General features: G+C 47.3%; 2 protein-coding genes and 1 pseudogene across 10 annotated transcripts in view; 2 read left to right on the forward strand and 1 right to left on the reverse strand.

Moving 5' to 3' along the window:
* The first annotated feature begins 97 nt into the window (after positions 1-97).
* Positions 98-1,139, forward strand: LOC106740219 (small ribosomal subunit protein uS15-like; annotated as a pseudogene).
* A 1,260-nt stretch (positions 1,140-2,399) lies between these two features.
* LOC102560179 (acrosin-binding protein) lies at positions 2,400-12,312 on the reverse strand. Of its 4 annotated transcripts, none has more exons than XM_019489375.2 (5): positions 12,233-12,312; positions 8,032-8,197; positions 4,862-5,077; positions 3,746-3,840; positions 2,400-3,094 (listed from the first exon to the last, which is right to left on the reverse strand). In XM_019489375.2, exons 3-5 carry the CDS (start codon positions 4,938-4,940, stop codon positions 2,528-2,530), a joined length of 741 nt encoding a protein of 246 aa, XP_019344920.2. In that variant the 5' UTR covers positions 4,941-5,077; positions 8,032-8,197; positions 12,233-12,312; the 3' UTR covers positions 2,400-2,527. The 4 variants fall into 4 exon arrangements, with proteins under 4 accessions (XP_019344920.2, XP_014464588.2, XP_019344918.2 ...); XM_014609102.3 differs by having other exon boundaries at positions 8,032-8,192; positions 12,233-12,306; XM_019489373.2 differs by lacking the exon at positions 8,032-8,197 and having other exon boundaries at positions 12,233-12,309.
* DDX11 (DEAD/H-box helicase 11) overlaps positions 12,266-24,403 on the forward strand; it is a 34,226-nt gene continuing 22,088 nt past the window's right edge. For all 6 annotated transcript variants that reach the window (XM_014609074.3, XM_006270612.4, XM_019489368.2 and 3 more), the window contains exons 1-6: positions 12,266-12,562; positions 12,652-12,867; positions 18,773-18,859; positions 20,792-20,949; positions 22,486-22,537; positions 23,678-23,785. In XM_014609074.3, coding sequence (XP_014464560.2) covers positions 12,266-12,562; positions 12,652-12,867; positions 18,773-18,859; positions 20,792-20,949; positions 22,486-22,537; positions 23,678-23,785 — 918 coding nt within the window. The remainder of the gene's footprint in view (positions 12,563-12,651; positions 12,868-18,772; positions 18,860-20,791; positions 20,950-22,485; positions 22,538-23,677; positions 23,786-24,403) is intronic.

The raw sequence follows: 24,403 nt of genomic DNA on the forward strand, positions 1-24,403 counted from the left end.
ACCCGGCTAGACAAAGACCTGGCTGGGATCACCTAGGTGGGGACTTCGAGCGCGGGGTGGGCTAGATCAACCCGTGGGGGGTGGTGATGACCCAGAAGTGGGTTGCAAGAATATACGAAACGAATACATTTTAAAAATGGGTTCTTCTTTAAAGGAGAAAAATATGGGAAACTGTGGCTTTTTCCTCACAGGCTGGCAGAGCTCCAGCTGCTTGGACCCCCACCCGCTCCCCATGCCCTACACCCCCTTACTCCACACACAGGGGGCAGCAGGTCAGGAGTGAGGGGCACTGGGTTGGGACTGGCCAGTGATGTTTACAAATGGGTCCTGGCACAAAAAAGGTGGAGAACCACTGGACTAGATGACCTTCTGAGGTCCCTTCCAACCCTCACTTTCCATGATATGTGGCATAGGCCACCGCCAATCTCAGTGCAGGGCGATGGCTGGTGCCCCCCTGAGAACGTGGAGGTGCTGAGAGAAGTGGTGGTGGCACTTCCAGGTGTGCCACCAGCACCCCACCAGTCAGCAGTTGGCCATTGGGAACCTCCCCACCTTGGCCACTGGTGCCCCCCACCAGGATCAGGACACACCAGTCGCCCATGATATGCGGGCTCTGCCAGAGAGGGGGATCCTGCTATTCTGAGCTGCCTGAACGCTGGTGCTGGCCTGGGACTGCATCTTGGGCACTAGTACATGCACGCTCCAAGGAAGGGCCTGTGGCAGGCCTTGCCCTAGCACTGCAGCATGCTTACCTGGTGAAAACTTACTTCTGGTGGTGTCAAAGAACAGAGCTATGAGCTCTGACTCCCTCACAAATCTGGGTCATCCTGAGGGATTCTTCTGGTATCGCCTGGGTTCTGTTTTTTTGTCACTGGCAACCAAATCTGGAGGGTCCTTAAATCCAAAGGACTTGTCCCAGACCTTTCCACTTGATCAGGAAGGCTGTTGCCACTGGCAAATGTCTTGAGAGGGTCAAAAAGAATGAAGCTGCCTGATTCCACCTAATTCTGATTGAGAACAGAAGTCACAGGCTTGCTTGCTACTGCAAGACCAGGAGAATGCAGCTACCCAACTGGAGGTATGAACCATCCACAGCTTCTGACCTGGTCACATTAGAGGCAGGTATGTGGAAGAGTTGATTTTGTCTTCTATTTAAAAGAATAAGTTACATAACTGAAAGAAAAAAAAAAGTGTTTTGTTCAACTTGCTACCAGGACTAGAAACTATACAGGCCTTGTCTAGTGCAGAGGATGAGGCCTAGGATAGAGATGTGGTGCTCTTGCTTGAAATACAGAAAGATCATTACAAGCCCAGCTCTGATGGTACATTCAGGAGCTGCAAGGAGGGCAAGTGGACGTTAGGTCTCGCAGCAGGGACTGACCAGGAGGTTTATCCTTGTGGGCAGCACTGTGGTGGGTGGGTGGCCAAGGGAAGGAGTAGGCTAAGTGGGAGGGGAATGGCATGAAAACCTGCCTGCTTGATAGGGCTGCTGTTTGACCTAAGCTGTGCTTGCCAAAATGACAGTGGGTGCAAACACCCAATTGATACCCATGCAAATAGGTGGAAATAAATGCCCAGCTGTCAAAAGTAGAAAATGGCAGCTCTCCAGAGTACCCTGACATTGTGTACCCTGGTAGCATTTGCCTGGTCTGCACTACTGAGGATTAATGTGCTAATGTGCACCTCTGGGGATGGGACTGTGGCAGACAGTGGGAACACATGGACTATCAGTGACCCTAGCACAATTTGGGAACTAATGGTGGCTAGGAAAGGGAAAGATTTTTGGTCTTTTTTTCCTTAATTGGTACACAGTAACATCCTAGTGTGAGCAAGGCATTTTGTAGTTCTCACTTGTGCATGCATTGAGGTGAATCCTAGGGGAAGAACTGAAATCTGGAAATGTATTAAGAACTTTCATTAATCTCAGATGTTTCCAATGTAATTCTTTAGCAATATGATATTTTGTCCCCTAATATATACACAGAGACATTTTACAACTCCAAAAAAACCTTTTGGCCTCCAAACAGCTCTAAACTGCTGCTGTGTGGAGACTCAGAAAGCTGTAATGGATCGTGACAAACTCCACTCAGATTGCAATGTGAAAAGCTAGCTCCACATCTCTTAAGAGAACGGTGCTTGCAGATTTATGAAAGGAGTATAATTCCATTTCCAGTCACTAGAGCAAAAGATTTTGGAAATTTGACAGTTACCTGAGGTAGATACAATTTATTAAAATGAATATCAATTAACTATATTTATACTTTCGATTTGTATTTTAATATTCTCTTTTTTCCAAAGGAAAGTTCTAATACTTGTTTATGGCGCCGGTGGAAAAATCTATACTTGCAGAAGAAAGGCCTGTCTTTTTCCTGAGGTATATACTGAATCACACACCAGACTTTTGTCTTTTGCTTAGAATGCAGTGTTTATTTTTAATATAGGGTACAAACCCAAATAGGCAACCTGAGTCACTTTATCCATCTGCCCCTTCCAGACTGTATATAGAACAGCTATGACGGCTTCACGGCTACTTTCTCCCAATGCTCATTTCTGTCCTGTCGTTTGTTTTTGTGAATTCTGGGTTGGTATTCTGATGCATGTCTGCATGGTTCAGTGCCTTCAACAGCTTTAGAGAGGTACCCTGCAGTGTTTCCTCTCCTACTTCTGCCAATTTGGTCAGCTGCAGCTGCATTGTCTTCATCAACTTTTGCACCCCGGGGTCCTGTAGTCTCTGGTAGAGGTCCTCCAGGTCAGTGGTGTGCACGTGGGATGCCCTGGAGCTGGGCTGTGCACCATTTTGCTGTCTACTCACAACTTCTTTTCTGTTTTCATTAACAGGGAAGTGTTTTACTGTGCCCACTGGTTGATCTATGCTCTGAGGTATGAAGGTTGAGACGAAGACTATTCTCAGAATGGACTCTGGTGTAGGTGATCCTATTTTAGGAGGAAGTGTTGATTTTGTAGTGGTAGCAGTGGTGGAAGGCTGTATAGGGGGTGGTTTTATGGACACAGGGTTGACACTGATGATCACTTTTCGATTTGGGGATTGCGATTTATCAAGTGTGGTTTGGATCTCTTTTGGGCATTCAACCCTCTATGGAAGAGAAAAGAGGCAACGGTGAGAGGCAAAAAGCACAAAGACCATGCACCCTTATCAGTCTGGTTAGTGGACACTGCACAGTCACAGTGTTCCCATTCTAAACATGTGGAGTTTTCTCATAGACTTGAGGACAGGCAGAGTGATCTTCTGACCTTTTTCCTATGCTGTTTCACCACTTGCCTGTTTGTGACTTCCTATTTTTCTCTCCCTTCTCTCTTTCCTTTCCACTTAGTCTCCTTCCCATCTTCTAGGGACAGGGTTGGATATTTATACCAAGTAATCCCTTCTCTTGTGAATGGGGTCCTAGATTGTGGAAGAGACCTTGGCCTCACCTTTACCAGAAATGGTGGCTTGATTTTCAATTGTGACTGGGGCTGAAGTGCTGAATTTATGCTGGTGACACCATTCTTTTCAGAAGTGAATTGTGAGGGGCTGGGTTTTCCTCTGTTCTCAAATGGTTCCAGAGCCCTCTACTAAATAGTGTCTGTGGGATTTGTATGTTGCTTGGGCCCTTGTGGTTTTTGTTATACCTCAGGTCTCTCTATCTTCCTTTGCCTCATTCTCTACTCTTTTCTTTAGTGTTCCCTACCATTTCCTGCATTACTGTCCTGGACAGTTTTCTCATGATGTAGGTGGAAGACTCACCTTGGCAAAATACATTTTCTTATTACAACGATAAAACGTAAATGTGCAGAAGTCTGGTGAAACTGCGATTTCTGGTATGTTTGTACATATAGGCCCTGGAGGGAGACAAATAATGAAATACATTCAATGATAAACTTCAGTACTGGACAGTTACTTTCTCTAACTCTCTGTGATATACCCGTGTCAGATGATTACCATTCATCAGTGAAAAATCCAGTAACCCCCCAAACCCTACACGACAAAACCCAGCACTGACCGATCATTTCTACATCCTTCATTACGGTCCTCTAGCCATTCTACTTCTTTTCTGTCACACCCAGTAGCAGCCTCAGGGGAGGGTAAACCGGTCAACTGCCTGGGGCCCCACACTTTAGGGGGCTCAAGGTTTTCGGAGGGGTGAAGTTTTTTCAAGGAAGTGACTCTATTTGCATTTTAACACTAAACTATTTTTCTAATTCCCCTAAAAGAATATTAAGATACTTTTATTGCAGATTCATGGATAGGGCAAAGTGAAATTGAAATCGAAAATGTCCAACTTGCTTATAGGTCATCAAAATTAAGCCTCTAAGAGGGCCCAAATGACTCTCTTGCCCAGGGCCCCAACAACCCTAAGGCCACCACTGATCACACCTATATTATTATATCATGCTCATTGTCTGAAGCCATTTAAACAACATTGCTAACATCTTCCAAAGGTAGATTATTCTCTCGTCCTCTTCCCAAGGAAGAGTTGTATGTAAACAGAGCGTTTTTCTGTTGATAAGTGTTTTTATGTTTTAGTGTATATCTTTCACTTCTTTGACCATGCCTTCTCAAATATGACAATATTGCAACGTACATACAAAATCCCAAAGTTAAACAATAACAACAGTAAAGCAAAATAACAACAGAAAAATCCTAAAACATCCCATTCTTTTGCACAAGTGGTTGTTTTCTGGGGAGAGGATTGGGAGGAGAGAGAAAAAAAATGTGATCCTCAAGGTTTAAACCTCATCAGCAGATGGCTTCCTCCTCAGCCCGTGCACAAGAGGGTTTTTCTCCGTCTCTTATCGATCAGTCATGCTTTCATATGGTTCAGACCCCAGTCCTATTTTTGGATGCCATGGTCAGCTTTACCTTGAGGAATGACTCCGTGGTTTTCATACTCATCCAGTTGTTTGATTAAGGGATTCTGGCAACCATACAAAGCCCGCATGAGACAGATAGCACTGGCTCGGCGAGGTGGATTAAGGGGTTTGAAGAACAGGACATACTCCTCTTTTGAAAGTGGTGTCCCTGTTCTCGGTGGGTCCTTATTCTGAGAGTTGGCAGAGGAACACCAGTTTAAGAATACTGCAAAAATGAACAAACGAAAAAACAAATGAGAAGTGAGGAAATGAGATGCTGCAGATGATGGACACTGGAGAGAGTTGAAGGGCTGCATGTGGGAGTGTGAAACCTTCTCTGAACTTCTTGAAGCTCTCTGTCACAACAAGTCCCTATCCTTGTTCCTATTCTGAATCCAGTCAGTACCAGTTCCTCCATCTTGGCTCCTCATTCAATCTCCAGATCTTCCATTTCTCCCTCCCTTGCTCCTTATCCCAATTGATCTGCCAAGCTAGTCCCAGTTTTCTCCCAGACCTGAACTCCTGGTCAGATTCCTTTCTCTTCCCTTGCTTCCCTTCCCTCCCACTCCCTCATACCAATTGCCATGTGTGCCCATTCCAGTCTTCCCTTTATCCTTGCTCCTCATCTTATCTCTCTGTTACTGCCACCAGGCAACTGCTTCTCAGGCCCTGCTCCCAGTCTCCCACTCCCAGCTTGCAGTCTTCTTGCCAAACCAATTCCACTTCCCTCTCCCAGCTCTAAACCTAGTTTCCATCTCCTTGTCCCCATTCCCATTCTCCCCAGACTCCTTACTTTAACCTGTTGCTTTTCTTTCCTGACCCCTCTGCATTTAAATTAGATTGTTTCTTTCTCCATGTATCAAGGGATTATTAACAGAAGAGAAGAGATAGTCTGCCTGGGTTTTAACGATTGGGAGTAGCCATTACAGGCAGTATCCAGTTTTCCCCATAAGGCCCAGGCTGGAGGGACCATGCTCAGTCACTCTGTAAAGATGGCACATGCATTGTCTGGTTAGCATGTAGGGACTGGAAGAAATGTGAACATGCTCAAGGATAGAATCCTTGGAGATTTGGCTGCTAATATTGAAGCCTCTGCTAAGCATGAGTGAACAGTATTTATCTCCTGAAAAGATGCATAGCTTGTAGGGTGACCACCTTTTCAAAATGCAAAAGGTGGATGCATACATTTAAAAAAATCAGGGGAGGGGGTATTGTACCACTGGCACCACCTTAAGGAACAATGATAAGTGAGCATGGGGCAGGGGGTGATGTAGGGTACTGGCAGGGGGCAGGTGGCTAGCAAGGAGAGCCAGCCAGCCTGCTCCCCCAGCCCTGCACATGAACACATGATAGGAGAGGGGGTGCTGCTTTCCCCAGGGGGTACGTTGTAAGGGTGGGTTCATCCTTCTGGAGCATGCTGGGGTCTGATGGACCTTGTGACATCTCTGAATGACATGTGCAGCCAGGGGGACAGAACCCTAAAAGCTGAGAGGTGACACATAGGACCTGTGTCGAGAAGAATCCAGAACAAATGCTGTCCTGGAGTCACTGAGCCCAGGACAAGGACTTAATGTTTACATTTTGGGACTGTCCCACTCAGTTAGGGTTGGGTGGTCACCCTAATAGCTTGGCCTAATTTGGATGGATTTTGTAGGTAAAAAATAATGCCCTCATAAAAAGCCCTATGAAATTTCAAGTACTTGTTCCAAAGCATGGGACACTGGAAATGTTTGGCATGGGCTATATATTTTTATCTAGGCTCATTCTTGGAAATGGATGAACAGTTTTGGTTGAAATTTTTAAGAAGTCCACCTCAGGCAAGTATCTGGCCTATAAAATGTTATCCAAGTTATTTAAGTTTGTCAAAATTAGAAGCAATCAGAAAAAGAATTTTCTGGCAACCTTGACAACAGATGGCACTCTTAGCCTCTCTCTAATCCAGAGTAAGCTCTAACCCAGCAACCTGCAGTTTTTCCACTACTGATTAGTCTCTTTCGGCTGTCTGACTTTAGCCTTTTTAGTAGCAAACTGAAAAAAGCCAAGATACAAAAGTTGCTGTAGTTAGGGTTACATGTCAACAAGTGGGCAGGTTAAGCCATTGGGAGGAAAGGTTATCTAATGAGTTGGTGCTCTGTATATCCAGTTTGAAACAGAGAGAGTTCAAATAATTGGTAAGTAATCCAGTTTTCTCCTTCTCATTTAAGTGCCTCAGGCTTTTGGCTTGCAATGAGTAAGGATGGAGGGAAGGGGGCATTTTTCTGTCCCATATCATACGTTATTTTTGGGAAAGAGGGTGAGGCAGCAAAATCTGTACTCACCAGAAACAACGAGGAAGACCTGCATTGCTAACATCTCATCTTCCTGATGTTGTTTGCACTTATGCAACACACAAGAAATTCTGTAGTTCTCTGCCTAGCTGCAATTTGTCCTTTCTCTTGCCCCTGCTTTTGCCTGAAGTCTGTCAGGAAGAGAGGGCAGGGCCACTCTGAGCAGGGCCACTTCTGCACCTGGGTTCATAATAGGTATCTGGTGACATCACAAACTGTGTGTGACATCAGAGACTCTATTTCTGCTGGTGTAGTCCTGGCACAGCGTCTTCTAATTTGTTACTGTAGAGGTTGCATGAGTCAAGGCTTTTCAAGAGTGTTGTGCTGCTTATACTATGTTTATGTGTATATGTATTTTGCAGGATTTCTTATAAACACGGGGCTTGCACACACTGGTTAGTTGTTATACAGTTTGTTGTGAGAGCTGAGAATATTCTGATTTGTCATCATAAGGACTTCACGGGTTGTTCAAGTTGGGCACACTGGTCTGCTATTTTATTGTTATTTTTCAAACTGCGCATATTGGCTTATGATCGTAGGATATTTTATGACCTTGTAGTTATTATTTAGGATCTCTTTAAAATGTTGAGGATATTTGCACAATTTTCCTCTCTTGTTTGGGTAGGGAAAAACTGCTGAAGATTAAAATGACAAGAAAATAAACATTCCAGAAATGGAAAAGGCCAAAAGCAAATTGCACCCACAAACAATGGATTAAATCTGGCTTTACAGAAGCTAATGGAAGTTTTGCCTTTGACTTTGATAAGAGCCAGGATTTCACACAATATATGTTATAAACTACAGCCAGAAAGCTCATTAAAACTCAGCTCTACTACCTTAGGCAATAACTCACCTATGAAAGGTTTCTCCAGTCAGCTGTAGAGCTCTGATTGGTGGTAACAGCTCTAGAATTCTGTGATGTCATAAGGATGGATGGGACTGGCCAACATCACATCTATATAACCAGCTCTTGAGTCTAGTCATTTCTTCAGGTTCCTGCATCTGTTCTGTCATCTACACTTTGATACCAAATTTAAAACTTGAAGTAAAAATCTACAAAGCAAAGTGGAATCATCTGCAGAGATATGTGTATTTGCTTTTCTGTTATGGACGTTACTATTGTTGAGATTCGTAGTTATCATAGAGAAGTAAGATTGGAAGGGACCTCATGAGATCATCTAGTTCAGTGATTTTCAATCTGTGGTCCGCAGACCCCTGGGGGCCCACAGACTATGTTTAAGGGGTCTGTGAAAGATGACCATGATCAAGCAAAAGTATGTGAATACCTACACTTACAATTCAAAGTGGTCCACATCTCCATTCAAAATTTCTATAGGGGTCCACATCTCCAGTCAAAATTTTTTAGAAGTCTGCAAAAGATTTGAAAACCACTGATCTACTCCAACTAGGGAATCAAACCGGTGACCTTGGTGTCATTAGCATAATGCTCTAACCAGCTGGGCTAAATGTTCCAGGTTCTAGTTCATAGGATGGACAGTTAGGAAAGAACTATTTTTGCATGAACACTAAGAGGATTTAGTTTAATCATCATTGAGGAAGAGAGCATACATAATTCAATTTTTAGAGTCGCTTTTCAGAGGAGAACTACACTTTAAGGCAGGATGTCCAAATAGTAGCCTGTGAGGAGTTAAAATTTGGTTTCTGGGTTCCCACCCAGCCACTGCTCCCCTCAATGCTCCAGCTGCAGCAGAAGCCAGGGGTTCTAGATTCCCCATCCCCCTTCTTGCCTCTGGCCTTGTCCCAGGGGTGTAGGATAGTGAAGCATGACAAAGCCTTTAGTGCCAGGGGAGCCTGCAGTCTAGGGTGCCTGAGTGGTACAGCGTAGCCAGGGAACTTGTGGCCAGGGAGCTAAGGGTAAGTCAGGATACCTGGGTGCATGGTGGAGCAGGCTGGCACCCTGCATGCATGGTGGAGGGGTGTTGGTGCAGTGGGGGCAGAGGGAGGACACCTGTGCACATGATGCAGTGGGGGTAGGGGATGCAATGGGGGTGTGGCCCCTGCTAGTGTGGCCTGAGGGGTGAGCTGCCCCCAGCCACTTAGAAGTTGGATGACTCTGCCCTAAGGTAATGGTTGTTGTGGGGTTTTCAGTGTTTTTGAAAATACCAGCACTTATTTAGATGCCTAACCACAGACTCTCCTTGAACCGTGGATAAGAATTTTTATTTTTGGTCCCTTTCTTAGTTCTTCACAAGTGTAAAAATATTACCCAGGGTTAGGTAGGGGTCTGGGCTCTTCCAGTTCTTTGTTCTTGAGAATTTGGGGCTGAACTTTGTCTCTTACTCCCTTTCTCAGGGATTTCATCAATTCAAAGGATTCCTACTTCCACAAGCAAAAACCCAGGAGAGGTAAACCCAAGTCGCACAGAACTGAAGTGGCTGCTCCTAAGGAGAGCAGATCCACAAATGTTTTCAGCCCAAGTTCTGCCTTTTTTTTTCCTTTGGCAACCTTTCCAGATCTTGTCTCCTCTCTCTGAAGCGCTGTTAACTTCCACTTTGGGACCCCAACAAAATCTTGGCCTTACCCTATTTAAACAAAACTAATCTTTTCAAAGTTCCTGACCTCACCTCATACTCAACCTGGGTTCCTACTGGTAGCCCATAGACTATTACCAATTTTTCAGTCCTGCTTTACAGTGCTCTGAGGGCCTGGTTGCACATTTATCTTAGGTGGCTCCTGGAGCTCTTAACCCCTGGATTATTAGGACATTAACACCTGAAACTAGTTTTAAGTACTCATAACGGGGCTTAAAGTTATGCTACTCCAAGGCAAGTTTCTCTCCAATCTGTGTTACGCAGCTCATGTTCCATTAATGTGTGGTCCCTCCTCACAGATGAGCAGCCCAAGTTGCTGTCTCCCAACAACCCAGGATGCAGTGTACCTGCCCCCACCCTCCTGTGCTGCGTAGACAAACTTTCCACTCCTTGAACTGTGTTATCCAGGGGGCAGTTCTGGCACCAAACCAATTCCTTCCCCTACCCTTGGGGATGTGATCTCCTCACTCCCAGTGGTGCAACCCCATGCAAACAGCATGACAGCTAGCCAGGTCACAAGGCATGGACAGGTCCAGGAGTGGGGTCTAGCAGAGTTGGTGGAGGAAAGATAGGGGGCTTAATAGGTCCCTGTGAGCCAGGGCTTCCTTCCCAGGACAGGGGCTGTGGCTCCCCAAAAAGCACTGCTCCCTCCTCCTAGCCTCACTGCTCCCACCTCCTAGCCATCCTGGGAAGCACGACCAGCACTCCCACACCCCAAACCCAGTTTACTAAAACATGAGGCCTTCTTTAATTTACTGCCTTTATTTCTTTTTAATTTTTTTTTTACTTTTTATTTTATCCTTCAGTGGCAGACTTCCTTTTTTCACCACCCTTCTCCCACCCACCCCCATTTCCTTTCCACCTCCCATTTCATTACTAGCCTACATCTAGGGTGGCCATTGAGGTACCTCAAGAATAGAGGACAGTTGCATTTAGTGCAACTGCCCCCCACCATGAACGTTGCGTGCCTCCCAAGGCTGGGGGGGGCATGGCAAGCTCCCTCAGGTGGTGTCAGTGGTGGGGGCATGGTGGTGATGAGCGGGGAGCTCCCACAGGCAGCTGTGGTGGGGCAGGCCAAGCAGGGAGCTCCCACTGGTGGGGGAGGAGAGAGGGGGGCGCCAAGCAGTAAAAACAGAGGACATAAAGGCGTCCAATTTCATATCAATAGAGAACAGAGGATCAGAAAACCAGACTGTCCTCTATAAAACTGGACTAATGGCTTCCCTACCTGCATCCCATTAACCGTCCACCTAGGGTTGCCAACCCTCCCGTACTGGCCGGGAGTCTACTGGAATCAGCATCGATCTCCCAGTGACTGTTGAATGCAATCCGGGAGATTTGAATAAGATATTTTAAGGGAAAAAATACCCCTCCCGGAATAGCTTCAGTAGAGTTGGCAACCCTATCTCTGCCTGTCAGTTTCATATCCTTACCTTCTTCCCACCCCAACCAATCCCTTACACCCGGGTCTACCTACAGCAGGGATAGAAGCCTGCCCTGGCTCATCAGTCCTGTAGTGGCAACTCACAGCTGCAGCTCCCAGGCAGGCCCCCTGCCTGCCAGCCCTGTAGCTGCAAGTCACTGCTGTGAAGGTAGGGGTTGGTCAGAGGAGGTTTTTAGCCTTAAATTGGACTGCTGCAGACTGGAGCTAACACTAACACGAGCAACATTTGAGCAGCTCAAAGAGCAACCTGTAACAAGGCCCTTAGGCTGAAAGCAGACAATGGGTTTGGTTCAAATTGGTGTGCCTTGTCTCTCAGCAAACCTTGGCCAGGCCCATTGTCCCAGAGGAAGTATCCTAGGGCAGCGTTTCTCAACCCGTGCGCTGTGACCCAAAAGTGGGTTGCAAGAATATCTGAAAGGATTGTGGAGAAACATTAAAAATGGATCAAGAAACTTTAAAAATGAAGTCTCCTTTAAAGGAAAAAACCCTGGCTTTTCCCCTGCAGGCTGGCAGAGCTCAAGCCTGCAAGGAGCTGCCTGGGCCCCCCCCTACGCCCACGCACCAGGGGGGCTGGAGGTCAGCACTGCTTAGGGACTGCCTACTGATGTTTACAAACGGGTCCTGGTACAAAAAAGGTTAAGAACCGGTGGCATGGGGAACACTCGGCCTCCCAGCAGTCCAGGCTAATTCCATGAATTGCCATTTAAACTTCTCGTGTTAACTACTGCCCTGCCTCTGCTTCTAGCCCGACACCACCAGCATAATCAGCCCCAGGTTCAACCACGCAGCTGCTTTTAGCCTTATTTCCCTTCAGGGTACTGGGTACAAACGACTAGCACGTAAAGCACAGCACAAGGCTTGGGGATTTTTAGGTTTTTGCTGCCTTACTACCCAGAGCACACCCAGCCGTCCGCTCCCGCGCACTAGGCTGCACGTCACTGCCGGCGCTAACCCCCACCGCGCCCCTTCTCTCACGCGCGGCCCTCGCAGGGAGCGCCCGAGGCCGGTGCACGTCATAACCGCCATCACATGCCCTCGCCACAACACCCACTTCTCACCCCTCGAACGCTCAGCCTCCCCCATGTCTCCGAATGAGAGCGAGGCGGTGGGCGGGCCCAATAGCATGGCTCGCGCTTGCGCTGTCACCGCCGGGCGGGGTGACGTCAGACTACGGCGGGGGTGGGGCCTCCTCGGCGGTCCGTTCGAAGCGGGAAGCGGGCGGTAGCACGATGGCGTTTGAGGCGGGGGCGGCCGTTGGGGCGCGGGAGGGAGGTGTGCGCTTCCCCTTCCCGTTTGCCCCGTACCGGATCCAGGAGGAGTTCATGGCCGCGCTGTACCGCGCCCTGGAGGCTGGTGGGGTCGGCATCTTCGAGAGTCCCACGGGGACGGTGCGTGCAGGGCCGGGGTGGTGCTGTCGGCGTGCGGGGGGTGTGTGACGTCGCGTGACGTCATGCTGCCTCCCCCTTTCCCCTCTCAGGGTAAGTCGCTGAGCCTGATCTGCGGCGCCCTCACCTGGCTGAGGGACTACGAGGAGCGGAAGCTGCAGGACGAGGCGCGGCTGCTGCAGGAGCCCGAGCAGCGGGACCGGGAGTCATCGCTGGGGGGCGCCCCCGACCCCGCCTCCGGGGAGCCGGCCTGGGTGGCCCAGTTCGTGCAGGGCAAAGCGGCGCGGGACCAGGCCGACAGAGCCAAGGTGGGGGTGGGGGCACTGCCCAGCCCTTAGAGAGCCCCTTGCAGCAGCAGGGCGAGGGGGATGGGGAGGACGCCGCTTGGCGGTGGGTTTTGGTGGGCACCTGGTGGCCTGAGACTGGTGGGCTCCTGCCTACCCTGCTGCCTGCCCTGTGGGATCCTGCCTCTAGGAGGTTGGACGAGGTCACCTCGGGAGATCGCATCCAGCCCTGCTTGTTTACGACTATCAGGACTCTTAGTAGAGATGGTATCTTTTCATAGATTCATAGATGTTAGGGTCAGAAGGGACCTTAACAGATCATCGAGTCCGACCCCCTGCATAGACAGGAAAGAGTGCTGGGTTCAGATGACCCCAGCCAGATGCCCATCTAACCTCCTCTTGAAGACCCCCAGGGTAGGGGAGAGCACTACCTCCCTTGGGAGCCCGTTCCAGACCTTGGCCACTCGAACTGTGAAGAAGTTCTTCCTAATGTCTAGTCTAAATCTGCTCTCTGCTAGCTTGTGGCCATTATTTCTTGTAACCCCCAGGGGCGCCTTGGTGAATAAATACTCACTAATTCCCTTCTGTGCCCCCGTGATGAACTTATAGGCAGCCACAAGGTCGCCTCTCAACCTTCTCTTGTGGAGGCTGAAAAGGTCCAGGTACCCTAGTCTCTCCTCATAGGGCTTGGCCTGCAAACCCTTAACCATATGAGTGGCCCTTCTCTGGATCCTCTCCAGGTTATCCACATCCCTCTTGAAGTGTGGTGCCCAGAATTGCACGCAGTATTCCAGCTGTGGTCTGACCAGCGCCCGATAGAGGGGAAGTATCACCTCTTTGGTTCTGTTCGTCATGCATCTGCTGATGCACGATAAAGTGCCATTGGCTTTTCTGATGACTTCGTCACACTGCCGACTCATGTTCATCTTGGAGTCCACTAGGACTCCAAGATCTCTTTCTGCTTCTGTGCCTCCAAGCAGGTCATTTCCTAGGCAGTAGGTATGCTGGACATTTTTCCTCCCTATGTACAGCACTTTGCATTTCTCCTTGTTGAACTGCATTCTGTTGTTTTCTGCCCATTTGTCCAACCTGTCCAGGTCTGCTTGCAGCTGTTCCCTGCCCTCCGGCATGTCCACTTGTCCCCACAATTTTGTGTCATCCGCAAACTTGGACAGAGTACACTTCACTCCCTTGTCCAAGTCGCTGATGAAGACATTGAAGAGTATCGGTCTAAGGACCGAGCCCTGCGGGACCCCACTGCCCACACTCTTCCAGGTCGATACCGACCCATCCACCACGACTCTCTGGGTACGACCCTCTAACCAATTTGCCACCCACCGGACTGTGTAGTCATCCAAGTCACAGCCTCTTAACTTGTTCACCAGTATGGTGTGGGATACTGTATCAAAGGCCTTCCTGAAATCTAAGTATACGACATCCACCCCTCCTCCTGCATCCAGGCGTTTCATAACCTGGTCATAAAAAGAGACTAGATTAGTCAGGCATGATCTACCTGCTACGAACCCGTGCTGGTTTCCCCTCAGCATAATTTGTCCTGCCGGGCTCTCGCAAATGTGAGCCTTGATAATTTTTTCAAAGACTTTGCCAAGGATGGAGGTGAGACTGACTGGCTTATAGTTGCCCGGGTCCTCCTTCCTCCCCTTCTTGAAAATGGAGACCACGTTGGCCCTTTTCCAGTCCTCCGGGACCTGTCCTGTGCACCATGAGTGTTCAAATATTCCCACCAGTGGCTCTGTAATGACGTCAGCCAGTGCCTTCAGTACTCTCGGATGGAGACATCCAGGCCTGCTGACTTAAACGCATCCAGTTCCTCCAAGTGACTCTGCACCATCTCAGGGACTACGCTTGGTAGTTTGGTGCCCTGCTGCTGCCTCTCTACAACCCCAGTGAGAGACTTGTCTTGCCCCTTGCTTAGGAACACTGAGGCAAAGAACTCATTAAGGAGTTCAGCCTTGTCCCCCCTGTCCGTCACCAATTGCTTATGCCCATTTTAGCAGAGGTCCTATTCCACCTTGGGCCTTCCTTTTACTCCCTATATATGTAAAAAAAACAATTTTTTGTTATCCTTTACTTGGGATGCCATCCTCAGCTCCATGGTAGCTTTGGCCCGTCTAACTGCCTCCCTACAAGCGCAAGCAGAGGAGGTATACTCTTCTTTAGTAATCTCTTCCTGTTTCCACTTTTTATATGCCTCCCTTTTTGCCCGCAGGCTGCTCTGGATTTCTCTGGTCAGCCAGGTCTTTTATTAGACCAAAAAGATTTTTGGAAAAAAAAAAAAAATTCTTTAATTGCAAGCTTTTGGGCACAAACACCCTTTATCAGGCATTGGAGAAAAGGTAAAAGTTCTCCTGGATAGAAATGAAAGTTCATATTTCATAGGATTTCACAGAGGAGTCGATAGATGGAAAACTCCTCTGGGAGTTTGCAAAAATCTTGTTGGTTTAATAAAAGATATCATCTCTACTATGAGTCCTGATTGCTTTTTCCATTAGACTGATACAGCTAGTGCCTGGATACCTTTCTATGACTATGACGGTCATAGAGTGGTACTGCCCCCGGTGCCGCGAGATCCTTTGAAGGGTGCTGCAGTGTCACTGAGTCAAGCTGGGATCAGGCTTGGGGCAGGGGAATGGCAGAGGAGGGCCAGGCTCAGGCTGTCCCTGCTCAGATGTGCCAGGAGGCAGGTGCTGTTGTTGAAACAGCCCCGCTCCATCTGCTGCAGGAACCACCATCCCAGAGGTTGAGAGTCTCAGGTTGCAGCAAGGGAAACATATGTTGGATATTAGGAAAAGCTTTCTTACCAGGAGGGTAGTGAAGCAGTGGGCAGCTTACCCATGGAGACATCTCCATCCTTGCAGGTTTTTAAGATCTGGCAAGACAAAGTCCTGGCTGGGATGATCTAGTTGGGGATGGTCCTGCTTTGAGCAGGGGGTGGGACTAGGTGCGCTCCTAAGGTCCTTCCCAACCCTCATTTGCTACGATTCTGACTGACCCAGGGTGGGCAAAGTGGTAGATCTGGCTGGCAGCTGAGTTCTATTTCCTAGCAGTCCTGGCTGCTGGCCAGTCTCCATGGAGAACCCTGGAGTGCAGGGCCATGGCAGCGTGGGGTACAGAACTGGGGCTCTGCCCCTGTCCAGCACAGCCCTGCACTGTCACACCTCTGTGACGAGCGCAGGTTCCACAGGCATGGGCCTGTGGGCAGTGGATTGCAGCTCTGCCCCAGCCCTGCCCCATGCTGTTACTGTGGCGAGATCTTGGCCCCGGCTACGGAGCAGCTCCCTGCTTGGCCCCTGGCCAGTCTCTGGAGACCCCAGGAGTGTGGGGGCATGACAGTGCAGGGCTGGGCCAGGCCTGGGCAGAGCCCTGGTTCAGCAGCCCTATGCTATCATACCCCTGTGCTCCTAAGATCTCCATGGAGACCAGCCAAGAGCCAGGGCTGCTGGGAATTGGAGTCCCCTGTTCTAACTGCTGTTCTGGAGCAGGAGTGGCCAATGTGCCCTGTACCCAGGGCAGATTCCCATGTGGTCATGAGGGCACTCGGGTGGGCAGCAGGGCTAACAGCTGGTCCCTGCCTCAGATTGCTAGGGCAGGCCCTGCCTCTGCTTGCTGTGCCCGCAAATTCCCAGCATCTCTACCAACACCACAACAGGGGGCAGTTCAATTTAACATACGTGCCCTACAGCATAGCTGCAAAACACAATAATAAAGTGATTCTTGGCTTGCCCTGTAATGTTAGTGTAGTTAAGTGTGCAACATATCCATGTGATTCACAAGACAAACCCTGAAATTTCAAACAGGAATCCCTAGTGTCAAACCATTCTTTTCTATGGTGGCTTTCCTGAGTTCTTTACAGCAGAATAATTGCTCTATTACTTTTCTGTAGTCAAAAAAACAAATGAAAGCTAAGAGCTGGCATTTTCTCAGGCGTGCCTTGAGTCTAACAAGGGTTACCTTGATTCTAAAATGAGTGAGAATCACTCCCCTTATAGCTGCCTGCTTTGTGACCTTGAGGTACCCGCATGTCTTTCTGTTTCGGACCCCAGTGTAATTGTTCAGGGCTGCAAAAGACCAGCATAAACTACACCAACAGGTTTACATCACCCCTGCCTAAAAGTTCTGATCTGCTCAATGGTCTCAGTTGTAGAGTGACGATATTATTTTTAAGGAAATCCAGGACACTTTGTCCCCTGCCTCTCCCTTGATTCCCCCACCTCTGACAGGAGGAACAATGCCCAGCCCAGTCTGCCCCCTGCCTCCAGCTGTTGCTCACGGGGAGCCGGGCTGGGCCGCTTTGGCTGGGTGGTGCTAATCCAGGACTTTTGTTTCCATTTTCACCAGCTGGCTGGGATAGCCTATGAAATCTGGGACTGTCCTGGCCAAACCAGGATGTATAATCATCCTACTTAGTTGGCAGTTCATAAGCATCTATATTTACCCTTGTTTCTGAAGATTGTATCAAGTGTCTTCATTGTTCTACTAATTGGAAATGCAGTTTAAAATTATGAACCTGCAAAGAGGTGTATGTTCTGCCTAACTTTATTTTGAAGACTGCCCTGCCAATTTGTCGGGAGAACATTTAAGAAGGATGTCCTACTCCAGTGGTTAAGCCATTAGGTCATGGGTGTCAAACATACAACCCCTGGGCCTAGGCTATTGGAAGTGCTACTGCCCCTCAGTTCCATGCTGCTGCACGTCCCTGACGTTGCTGACTGGACAGAACTCTGTGTCGCTGGGCAGTGGCATGGAGCTGCACAACGCAAACCTCCAGCTCTGTGCCACTGCCTGGCAGTATGAAGCTCTGGCTGGTCAGCAGTGCTGGGGCGTGTGGCTGCATGAAGGTATGTTCACACAGTGCAAAGCCAGGGACGTGGACGTAGCAGGAACGTGCAGTAGCAGAGAGATGTGGCTGAACATGGCTCCATGCCACTACATATCCCCAGCTCTGTGCTGCTGCCTGGCGAGTTCAGCACCACTGCATGCCCCTGGCTCATGAGATGTGTGCCCCTGGCTCTGCAGTGCACAAATGCAGCTCTGTCCAGCTGCATGCCCCATAATCCACGTTGCCACCCGCCCGGACCCACACTGCCACCCAGGCCCACAGATCCAGCTGAGAAGGAGCCCCCTCCTGTCTGGATCCAGCCCAGGGTAAAATTGACACCCCTGAAATTTGGTGGATGTCATTAGGTGAAGCTGTCAGCAATGAAATAAGGTTGACATGTAAACTGATTCCTGGTGCAATTAAAACCACATTAAGGTGCATTAAGGTGAATGGGATAATGCCCATGTCTTGTTTGGCAGGTTGTCTGACAGTATAATCACACAGAATTCTTATTATATTTGTGGCTTTTTGTAGCCACAACTGCATGCGTTTGTGCTCATAGAAGCTTAGGGTTTAGAAAAACATTTTGATCAACAGGGACACATGAGATCCTCAGATTTCACTGAATTTTGAAGATGTCCTAACCAGCTGCTACATGGCTAGCTGGTGATTGTTAGTATTTGGATTGGAAGAATAGGGGACCGGCTGCAAACTGATACGATATTGTCCTTTCTTAACGTTTAGGCTTTCAAGTGCTCATTCTTTTACTGCTCAATAGAAATAGTTCTTGGAATTCCAAGTGATGAAATGAAGCATTTGCTGCATTGTGAATGTGACTGTCTCATAAGTTTGGCGTGGTTGTTTTAGCAATCTTTAGTTAAAGAAAAGTCCTGTAAAAGGGGAACTTGATGCCCATACCATAATATCAAGTTACTGCAGGCCTGAGCCATGAGGCATATGCCAGCAATAGATACAGAGAGATAGAAATGGTGTGTTGGTGATCATGAGCCAGGGTGCCTGGAGAGGAATTCTGTTTGGCTTTTAGGCCTAAACAAGTGCGTTTCTTTTCTTGCATTCTCTATGTTTTAGGAAGAGCAGATAAAGAGGAAAAAGCGAGAAGAGCGTCTTGAGAAAATTCGTCACAATGTGCAACTAAAATATGCATCTAAAAGAAAGGTGAGTTATCCCAAAGAGCAGACAGGTGTCTGTACTGGTGGCTATGTCCTGCTAACACTTATTTGTGCGCATAATTTTACTTTGAATTGTTCCATTGAAGTCATTGAGACTATTCATGTTTAACTATGTGTGAAATTGTGGCATTAGAGTCTTGAATTGAAAGGCGCAAATTACAGTTAGTCTGTTTTTTTGAAAATACACATGTACACACTTCCTCCCCTCCCCTCCCCAACAATCAAATATGACTTTTGGGTTTTGCGGGGGGAGTGGTTAGAATTTTTAAAAATGCCTAGGCTTGGATTTAAATTCATCTCTTGAACTGTGGTAGCAAAAGAGAACAATCATCTGTGGGTTTTTTGTGTTACTTTAAATTGCCAATTGCTCAAATCAAGAACGAGACCTTATAAAGGGGGATAAGGCAACACACTACGTTTATTGATTACATGAAGCAGATACATAAGCTTGGGCACACCGGTCATACAAACAGACGTACAGAAGCATACAGACAGACAGACAGACATAGACAAACATACAAAACTACTCCAGTAAGATGTTATAGTTACCAGCAGAAGTCACTCAGTGTTAGCACTGGATGGCCAGTCCAGGCTCATTGAGGGTGTTGAGCTGGGGGGAACAGACATGCATGTGCTCCAGGAGGTTGCAGAGCATGGATTCCCCATCATGGCTTGTCTGCATCTCATTTCTATAGGGATTTCAAGTCTTTGTTCAGCATTGGGGTTTTTCCATGCTGTTTTTAATTCGAGGCTGTTTCTTATCCATCTTCTGGTTATCTCAGCTTGAGGTCATTCCAGTAAAGTTGGTATTTCAGTCTTGAAGCAGTGTGTAGTTCAAATGGTAGGATATGAGAAATTTCTTCTTCTCACTATCTTCTTTGCACCTGATCACAGATGAGTTCTTCAGCCATCCATTTATCAGCTTAATTAGTTTACTGTCTGGTAATTCATACATTGGCGCCTTGTTGCTTACACAATCAGTTAAATCTGTTTTCATGCAAATAGTTACCATTCTTTCACCATTTGCCCTCTCATACAGACACTCGCGTACATAGGGCAAACGAAGTTCATTTACTCATGTGAAGCAGGGAACAAGCATAAAATGAAGTTTTAGTTGTTCATAAAAGACAAAAATAAAGCTAATACAATCATAGAGGTTTATTAATTCAATACTATTATCATTTAAGCATAATAACTAATATGCAAAAATTCATAGTACATTTGTTCCTCTATAGGGAATATTTACACTTGTTTTGCTTTACTATATGAAGCAATAGTATGGCTAGTTGGGTGAAGAGAGAGCCTGATTTAAGTGGTGGAGTAAGAGCAGGTCTTAGCTCTCTCGGTTCTGAAAGGAAGCTGTTTAATACTAATGGATCAGATCTGCAATACTGTGTTCAGTTCCAATCATCTTATCTCAAGGAATAAAGCAGAAATAGAAATGTTCCAAAGGTGAATGACTACCAAAAATGTTAGAGGTAATGAAAATATAAGTTTGAGAACAAAAAGAACCAACTATGACTGATTCAAATACAGAGGAGACAAATGGGGTGATACTGTAGACCAGTGGTGCCTGACCTTTTTCCCCTTCTGGCAGATGGATGGCGTTCAGTCCATCTGCAGAACAAATCCAGCTAGTGAGTCTGATTTGGGGCTGCAAGGGGGACTGGGGAAGAGAAAGGTGGTGTGGGGCAGGGGGAAGGGAGCATGCCACCCCTCTGTACAATTTACTAAGTAATGAATAGTGGAAAAATGAATGATGAACCTGAAACCTCTCCATTCTGCTGGGGATGTGGCCGGTAGCTATTCCTTTGTCTTCTGGAGGACACTGCTGTCCTCTGGTCCATGTGGTATGGAGTGGTGGTGTTGGCACAGTCTGTCTTTTTGAGTGACTGATAGTCCCTTGTGCTAATTTCAGAAGTGTGAAGATGACGAGACAGAGCGCCTTCTCCAGCTCAGTAAGGAGATCTTGTCCAAGGAGGCGGGATCAGATGTTCTAGAGCAGCTTGATCACAATGAGGAGGAGCTGATCCTGGCCGAGTATGAGAGTGATGAGGAGAAGAAAGTAGGAGCTGGGTAAGGGCTGGGTGCAGGGGATTAATCACTAGGAACTTGATTCTTATATGTAGTGTGGATAATGTGGAGCTTTTCAAGTTTTTCTCTTTGGTGGATGTGTGGGCTTCATTTTGGAAACTGGTATACCCTTCCTGTTAGATATGAAGTGATGTGCATGTCATAGTGGATCAGTGGACTGGATCTGGCCTGCAGAGCCCCATCATTCAGTCCTGGTGCTGCCCCTAGGTGTCAGAGTTGATTTATAACACAACATATGGTTTGGCGCCTGCACTGTGTGCAGTGGGGGTCCTGGACTGGTTGGAGTGGGTGCTACATGTGGCATGCATCCCAGACTGGCCCCTTTTGAGTACCGCTTGCAGCACAATCTTGGAGTGGGCACTGTGTGCACTGGATCCAGCATATGGGGGGAGGGAGGGGGTGGGGCAGAATCTGGACCAGCCCTGTGTCAGGGGCCAGATAAATTTGACACTCCCCTGGTCCAGGAAATTGACAAACATACAGTTTTACAAAACTACCAATACTTGAGGAGCATGCAATACTTCAGTTTCATCCTACAGTCTCAAAGCCCTGGTAAAATGCATCAGCTTCTCTTCCTAACTTAATGCCCTCAGTCAGCAGTGAACTCTTTATTTATTTAAACTGCTTTTGCAGAATTGCATTTGGCAGAGTTTTTTTGTTTGGCTTTCCTGACCTCTTTGTGTCCTCTGTGCATATGTATTGGGAGTTTTCTTTTTAATTGGTGTACCAAGAAATACTGTAGAACTGACTAGCTGAGATGTGAAGCTCTGGCAGATGCCACAGTTTCACATGTTTAGCTCTCTCCTAAAAAGTGAACGTTTGCCCTCTGCTGTTCATTGTATTTACTTGCTACTCTTAGAAACTTGATTTTTAATATAGCCTCCAGGTCAGGAGTCTGGGGATTTCATGTGAGAATGCAGCTACCTCACTTAGAATTGTAGAAAGTTAGAGTTGGAAGAGACATCAGGAGGTCATCTAGTTCAAACCCCTGCTCGTGGAGCGTCCCTATCCATATCATTCCATACAAGTGTTTGTCTGCCCTATTCCCAAAACTACACAACCTGAAGACACCAGGAGCACCCAGCCTGCAACAGGTGAAGCAGGGAGACAGGGGCACTCTCAAAATTCCACCATTGCAAAGGTTATTAAATACCCTTGAGAAATCTAAGGAAGAGTACTGTGCCTCACCTCTCTTCCCCCCCCCCCCCCCCCCCCAGCCACCATCACCCCCCTGTGCTGCAGAGGAAGGCCAAACCCTCCACATTCTATACCAATTTGACCATGGAGGAAAATTCTTTGCAGACCTTGAATGTGCTGATAGGTCTGAACCTGAACAGTGGGGGCAATTCCCTCTAACCAGGAACCTCTGGATTTTAGTTCTAGCAGGAGCACCCCAATCAATTTGAATTAGTTTGTAGCTTGATGTTGATTTCTCATGAAAGATCACAGCCAGTGAAACCAACTATCTGGAGACTTGCTGAAAGGTAACTCTCTCTTGGCTTTTTTTCTCTCTCATAGGTTGGATGAAGATGATGATGATGATGATTTGGAGGAGGAGCATGTGACCAAGGTAAGATCTGAGGGATACTTAGCGGTGCTGCTTAAAAGAGAGCATGGAAAAACAGCATTGAGATTTTCTTATACCTATGGGGTGAGAAGGCACAAGGGAATTAGGATCTAAGCTAGGTTTTTTCTCAGTCTGTCAACTGCAACTTTATAGACTGCTAACAGCAAAGAATTCTGCAGCTACCATTTCCCTTGGTAAGCTGTTTATGCAGCTTACTCTGTAAAATTTACTCAGATCTTCTGCCTTGGGTTACTTGTAAACATATGCTATATTTATTCCAAGATGAGGTCCCCACCCCCATTCAACAAGGGAATGGAAGGAAAAAAAAGCCTCATCTTGACTTTGAGTACTGATCTGGGGCAAGGGGGAGTTGCAGCTGTGTCTTTGACTGACCGGGGTCTAGAGCCAGAATCAGAGCTGCAGCCGCCACCTGCCCCACAATGGGGCTCGGTCCGGAGCTGGAGCTGTTGCCACTGCTTCTGTCTAGTCAAGGCCGTTTGGACTCCTGTGACAGGGGAGGGAGAATTCAGGAGTTGTGGCTGGAATTTTCTAAATTCTGTCTTAGCAGGTTTTTCCCCCTCTTTTCTTTACTCATATTGATAGTGATAACGCAACAATCAGCTAGTCTTGACTGACTCAGCCTTTGAAAGCAGATTTCAAGCACAAGGTGGTAAATGCTTTGTTAAGATATCCCATTGTCATTATTGGCAATCTGTTTGTGCATCTGGTATGTGAGGCTCTGATGTTGTCCTTGCCACCTTCTTCTGTTTAGCCCTTGCCGAAGGTGCTACAAAAAGACTCCTCTGAAAATTGGTTGAGCTGCTCATTACACTTCCACATGCTTATGACGATGGCTTGATTTTTGTTTTTGTTTTAGTGCTTTGTCCTTGTAGATGTCCCTGTTGTTGCAGGCCTTTACAATACATTTCAAATAAAACTTTGGGAAGGAAGAAGGCAATGGGCAGAACTGTTTTACAATTCCACGATTGTTAAATCCTGTTAATGCCTCCAAGCACGCCCCACCTTGTGTTAGTGAAGGCTTGAGTGATGATGGGCTGCTTGTCCTTCCTTTAGAAGGATGGCTGGAGGGAAGGGGATTGGCTTCATTTGTGTTTCTACAGCTGTTCTTTTTTTACACCATAGATTTACTACTGCAGTCGCACACACTCGCAGCTGTCTCAGTTTGTACATGAAGTTCAGAAAAGTCCTTTTGGCAAGGAGACCCGATTGGTGTCACTGGGATCTAGGCAGGTATGCAGCACTGTAAGGTGCTTTGTAGGAAACTGAAATGCTCTTTCACAAAGAGAGCATCAGCTTTGGAATCCTGTGATATGTGTTATGTATGAGTAAGTGCCCAGGAAAACAAGATACATGAGACTGGATCTTTCTGGGGCAGACAAACTTGTCCAGTCAAAAGTGGCATTGGCAACCATTTGCCCAGCTTCCCCACAACGAAGCAGATAGTAGCTATTCTAATCTTTTTTAATTGGTAGCATAAGTTAGGGTACCTTTGTGTCCCACAACAATCCTCAGGACACTTGCACTAAGGGTTTTGCCCCTCTGAAATCTATGATCTAGGGACTGAACATTTTAATTAAAAATTAGAGCAGCCATGATCCATGTTGCAGAACTGCATGGGCTTCATTTCCCATAGTTTGTGCTTTGGCCCCCTTGACTTAGTTCAAGTCTTGCTTTCCTCTTCTAAGTTGGAGCTATCACATGTGCCCAGACATGTTAGGAAAGCTGCTTATTGTTTTGCTTCTGGTATTAGCTATTCCACCTTCTCTGTTAGGGGATCCCCAGACCCCTAGATGTAAGCATGGAGCATCTTGGGACACCTTTTACTGCTTGTTTATAAGTTATTTTGCA

Source organism: Alligator mississippiensis, chromosome 4 (genome assembly GCF_030867095.1).
Source record: "Alligator mississippiensis isolate rAllMis1 chromosome 4, rAllMis1, whole genome shotgun sequence".
Classification (NCBI taxonomy): Eukaryota; Metazoa; Chordata; order Crocodylia; family Alligatoridae; genus Alligator; species Alligator mississippiensis.

Coding starts and splice junctions, on each gene's coding strand:
- LOC102560179 (XM_019489373.2), bottom strand. CDS start 12,299: ATGCTATTGGGCCCGCCCACCGCCTCGCTCTCATTCGGAGACATGGGG. Junction 5,078..12,232: donor GGAGGCTGAGCGTTCGAGGG/GTGAGAAGTGGG, acceptor TCATTTTTGCAG/TATTCTTAAACTGGTGTTCC. Junction 3,095..3,745: donor AGAAAATGTATTTTGCCAAG/GTGAGTCTTCCA, acceptor TCTCTTCCATAG/AGGGTTGAATGCCCAAAAGA.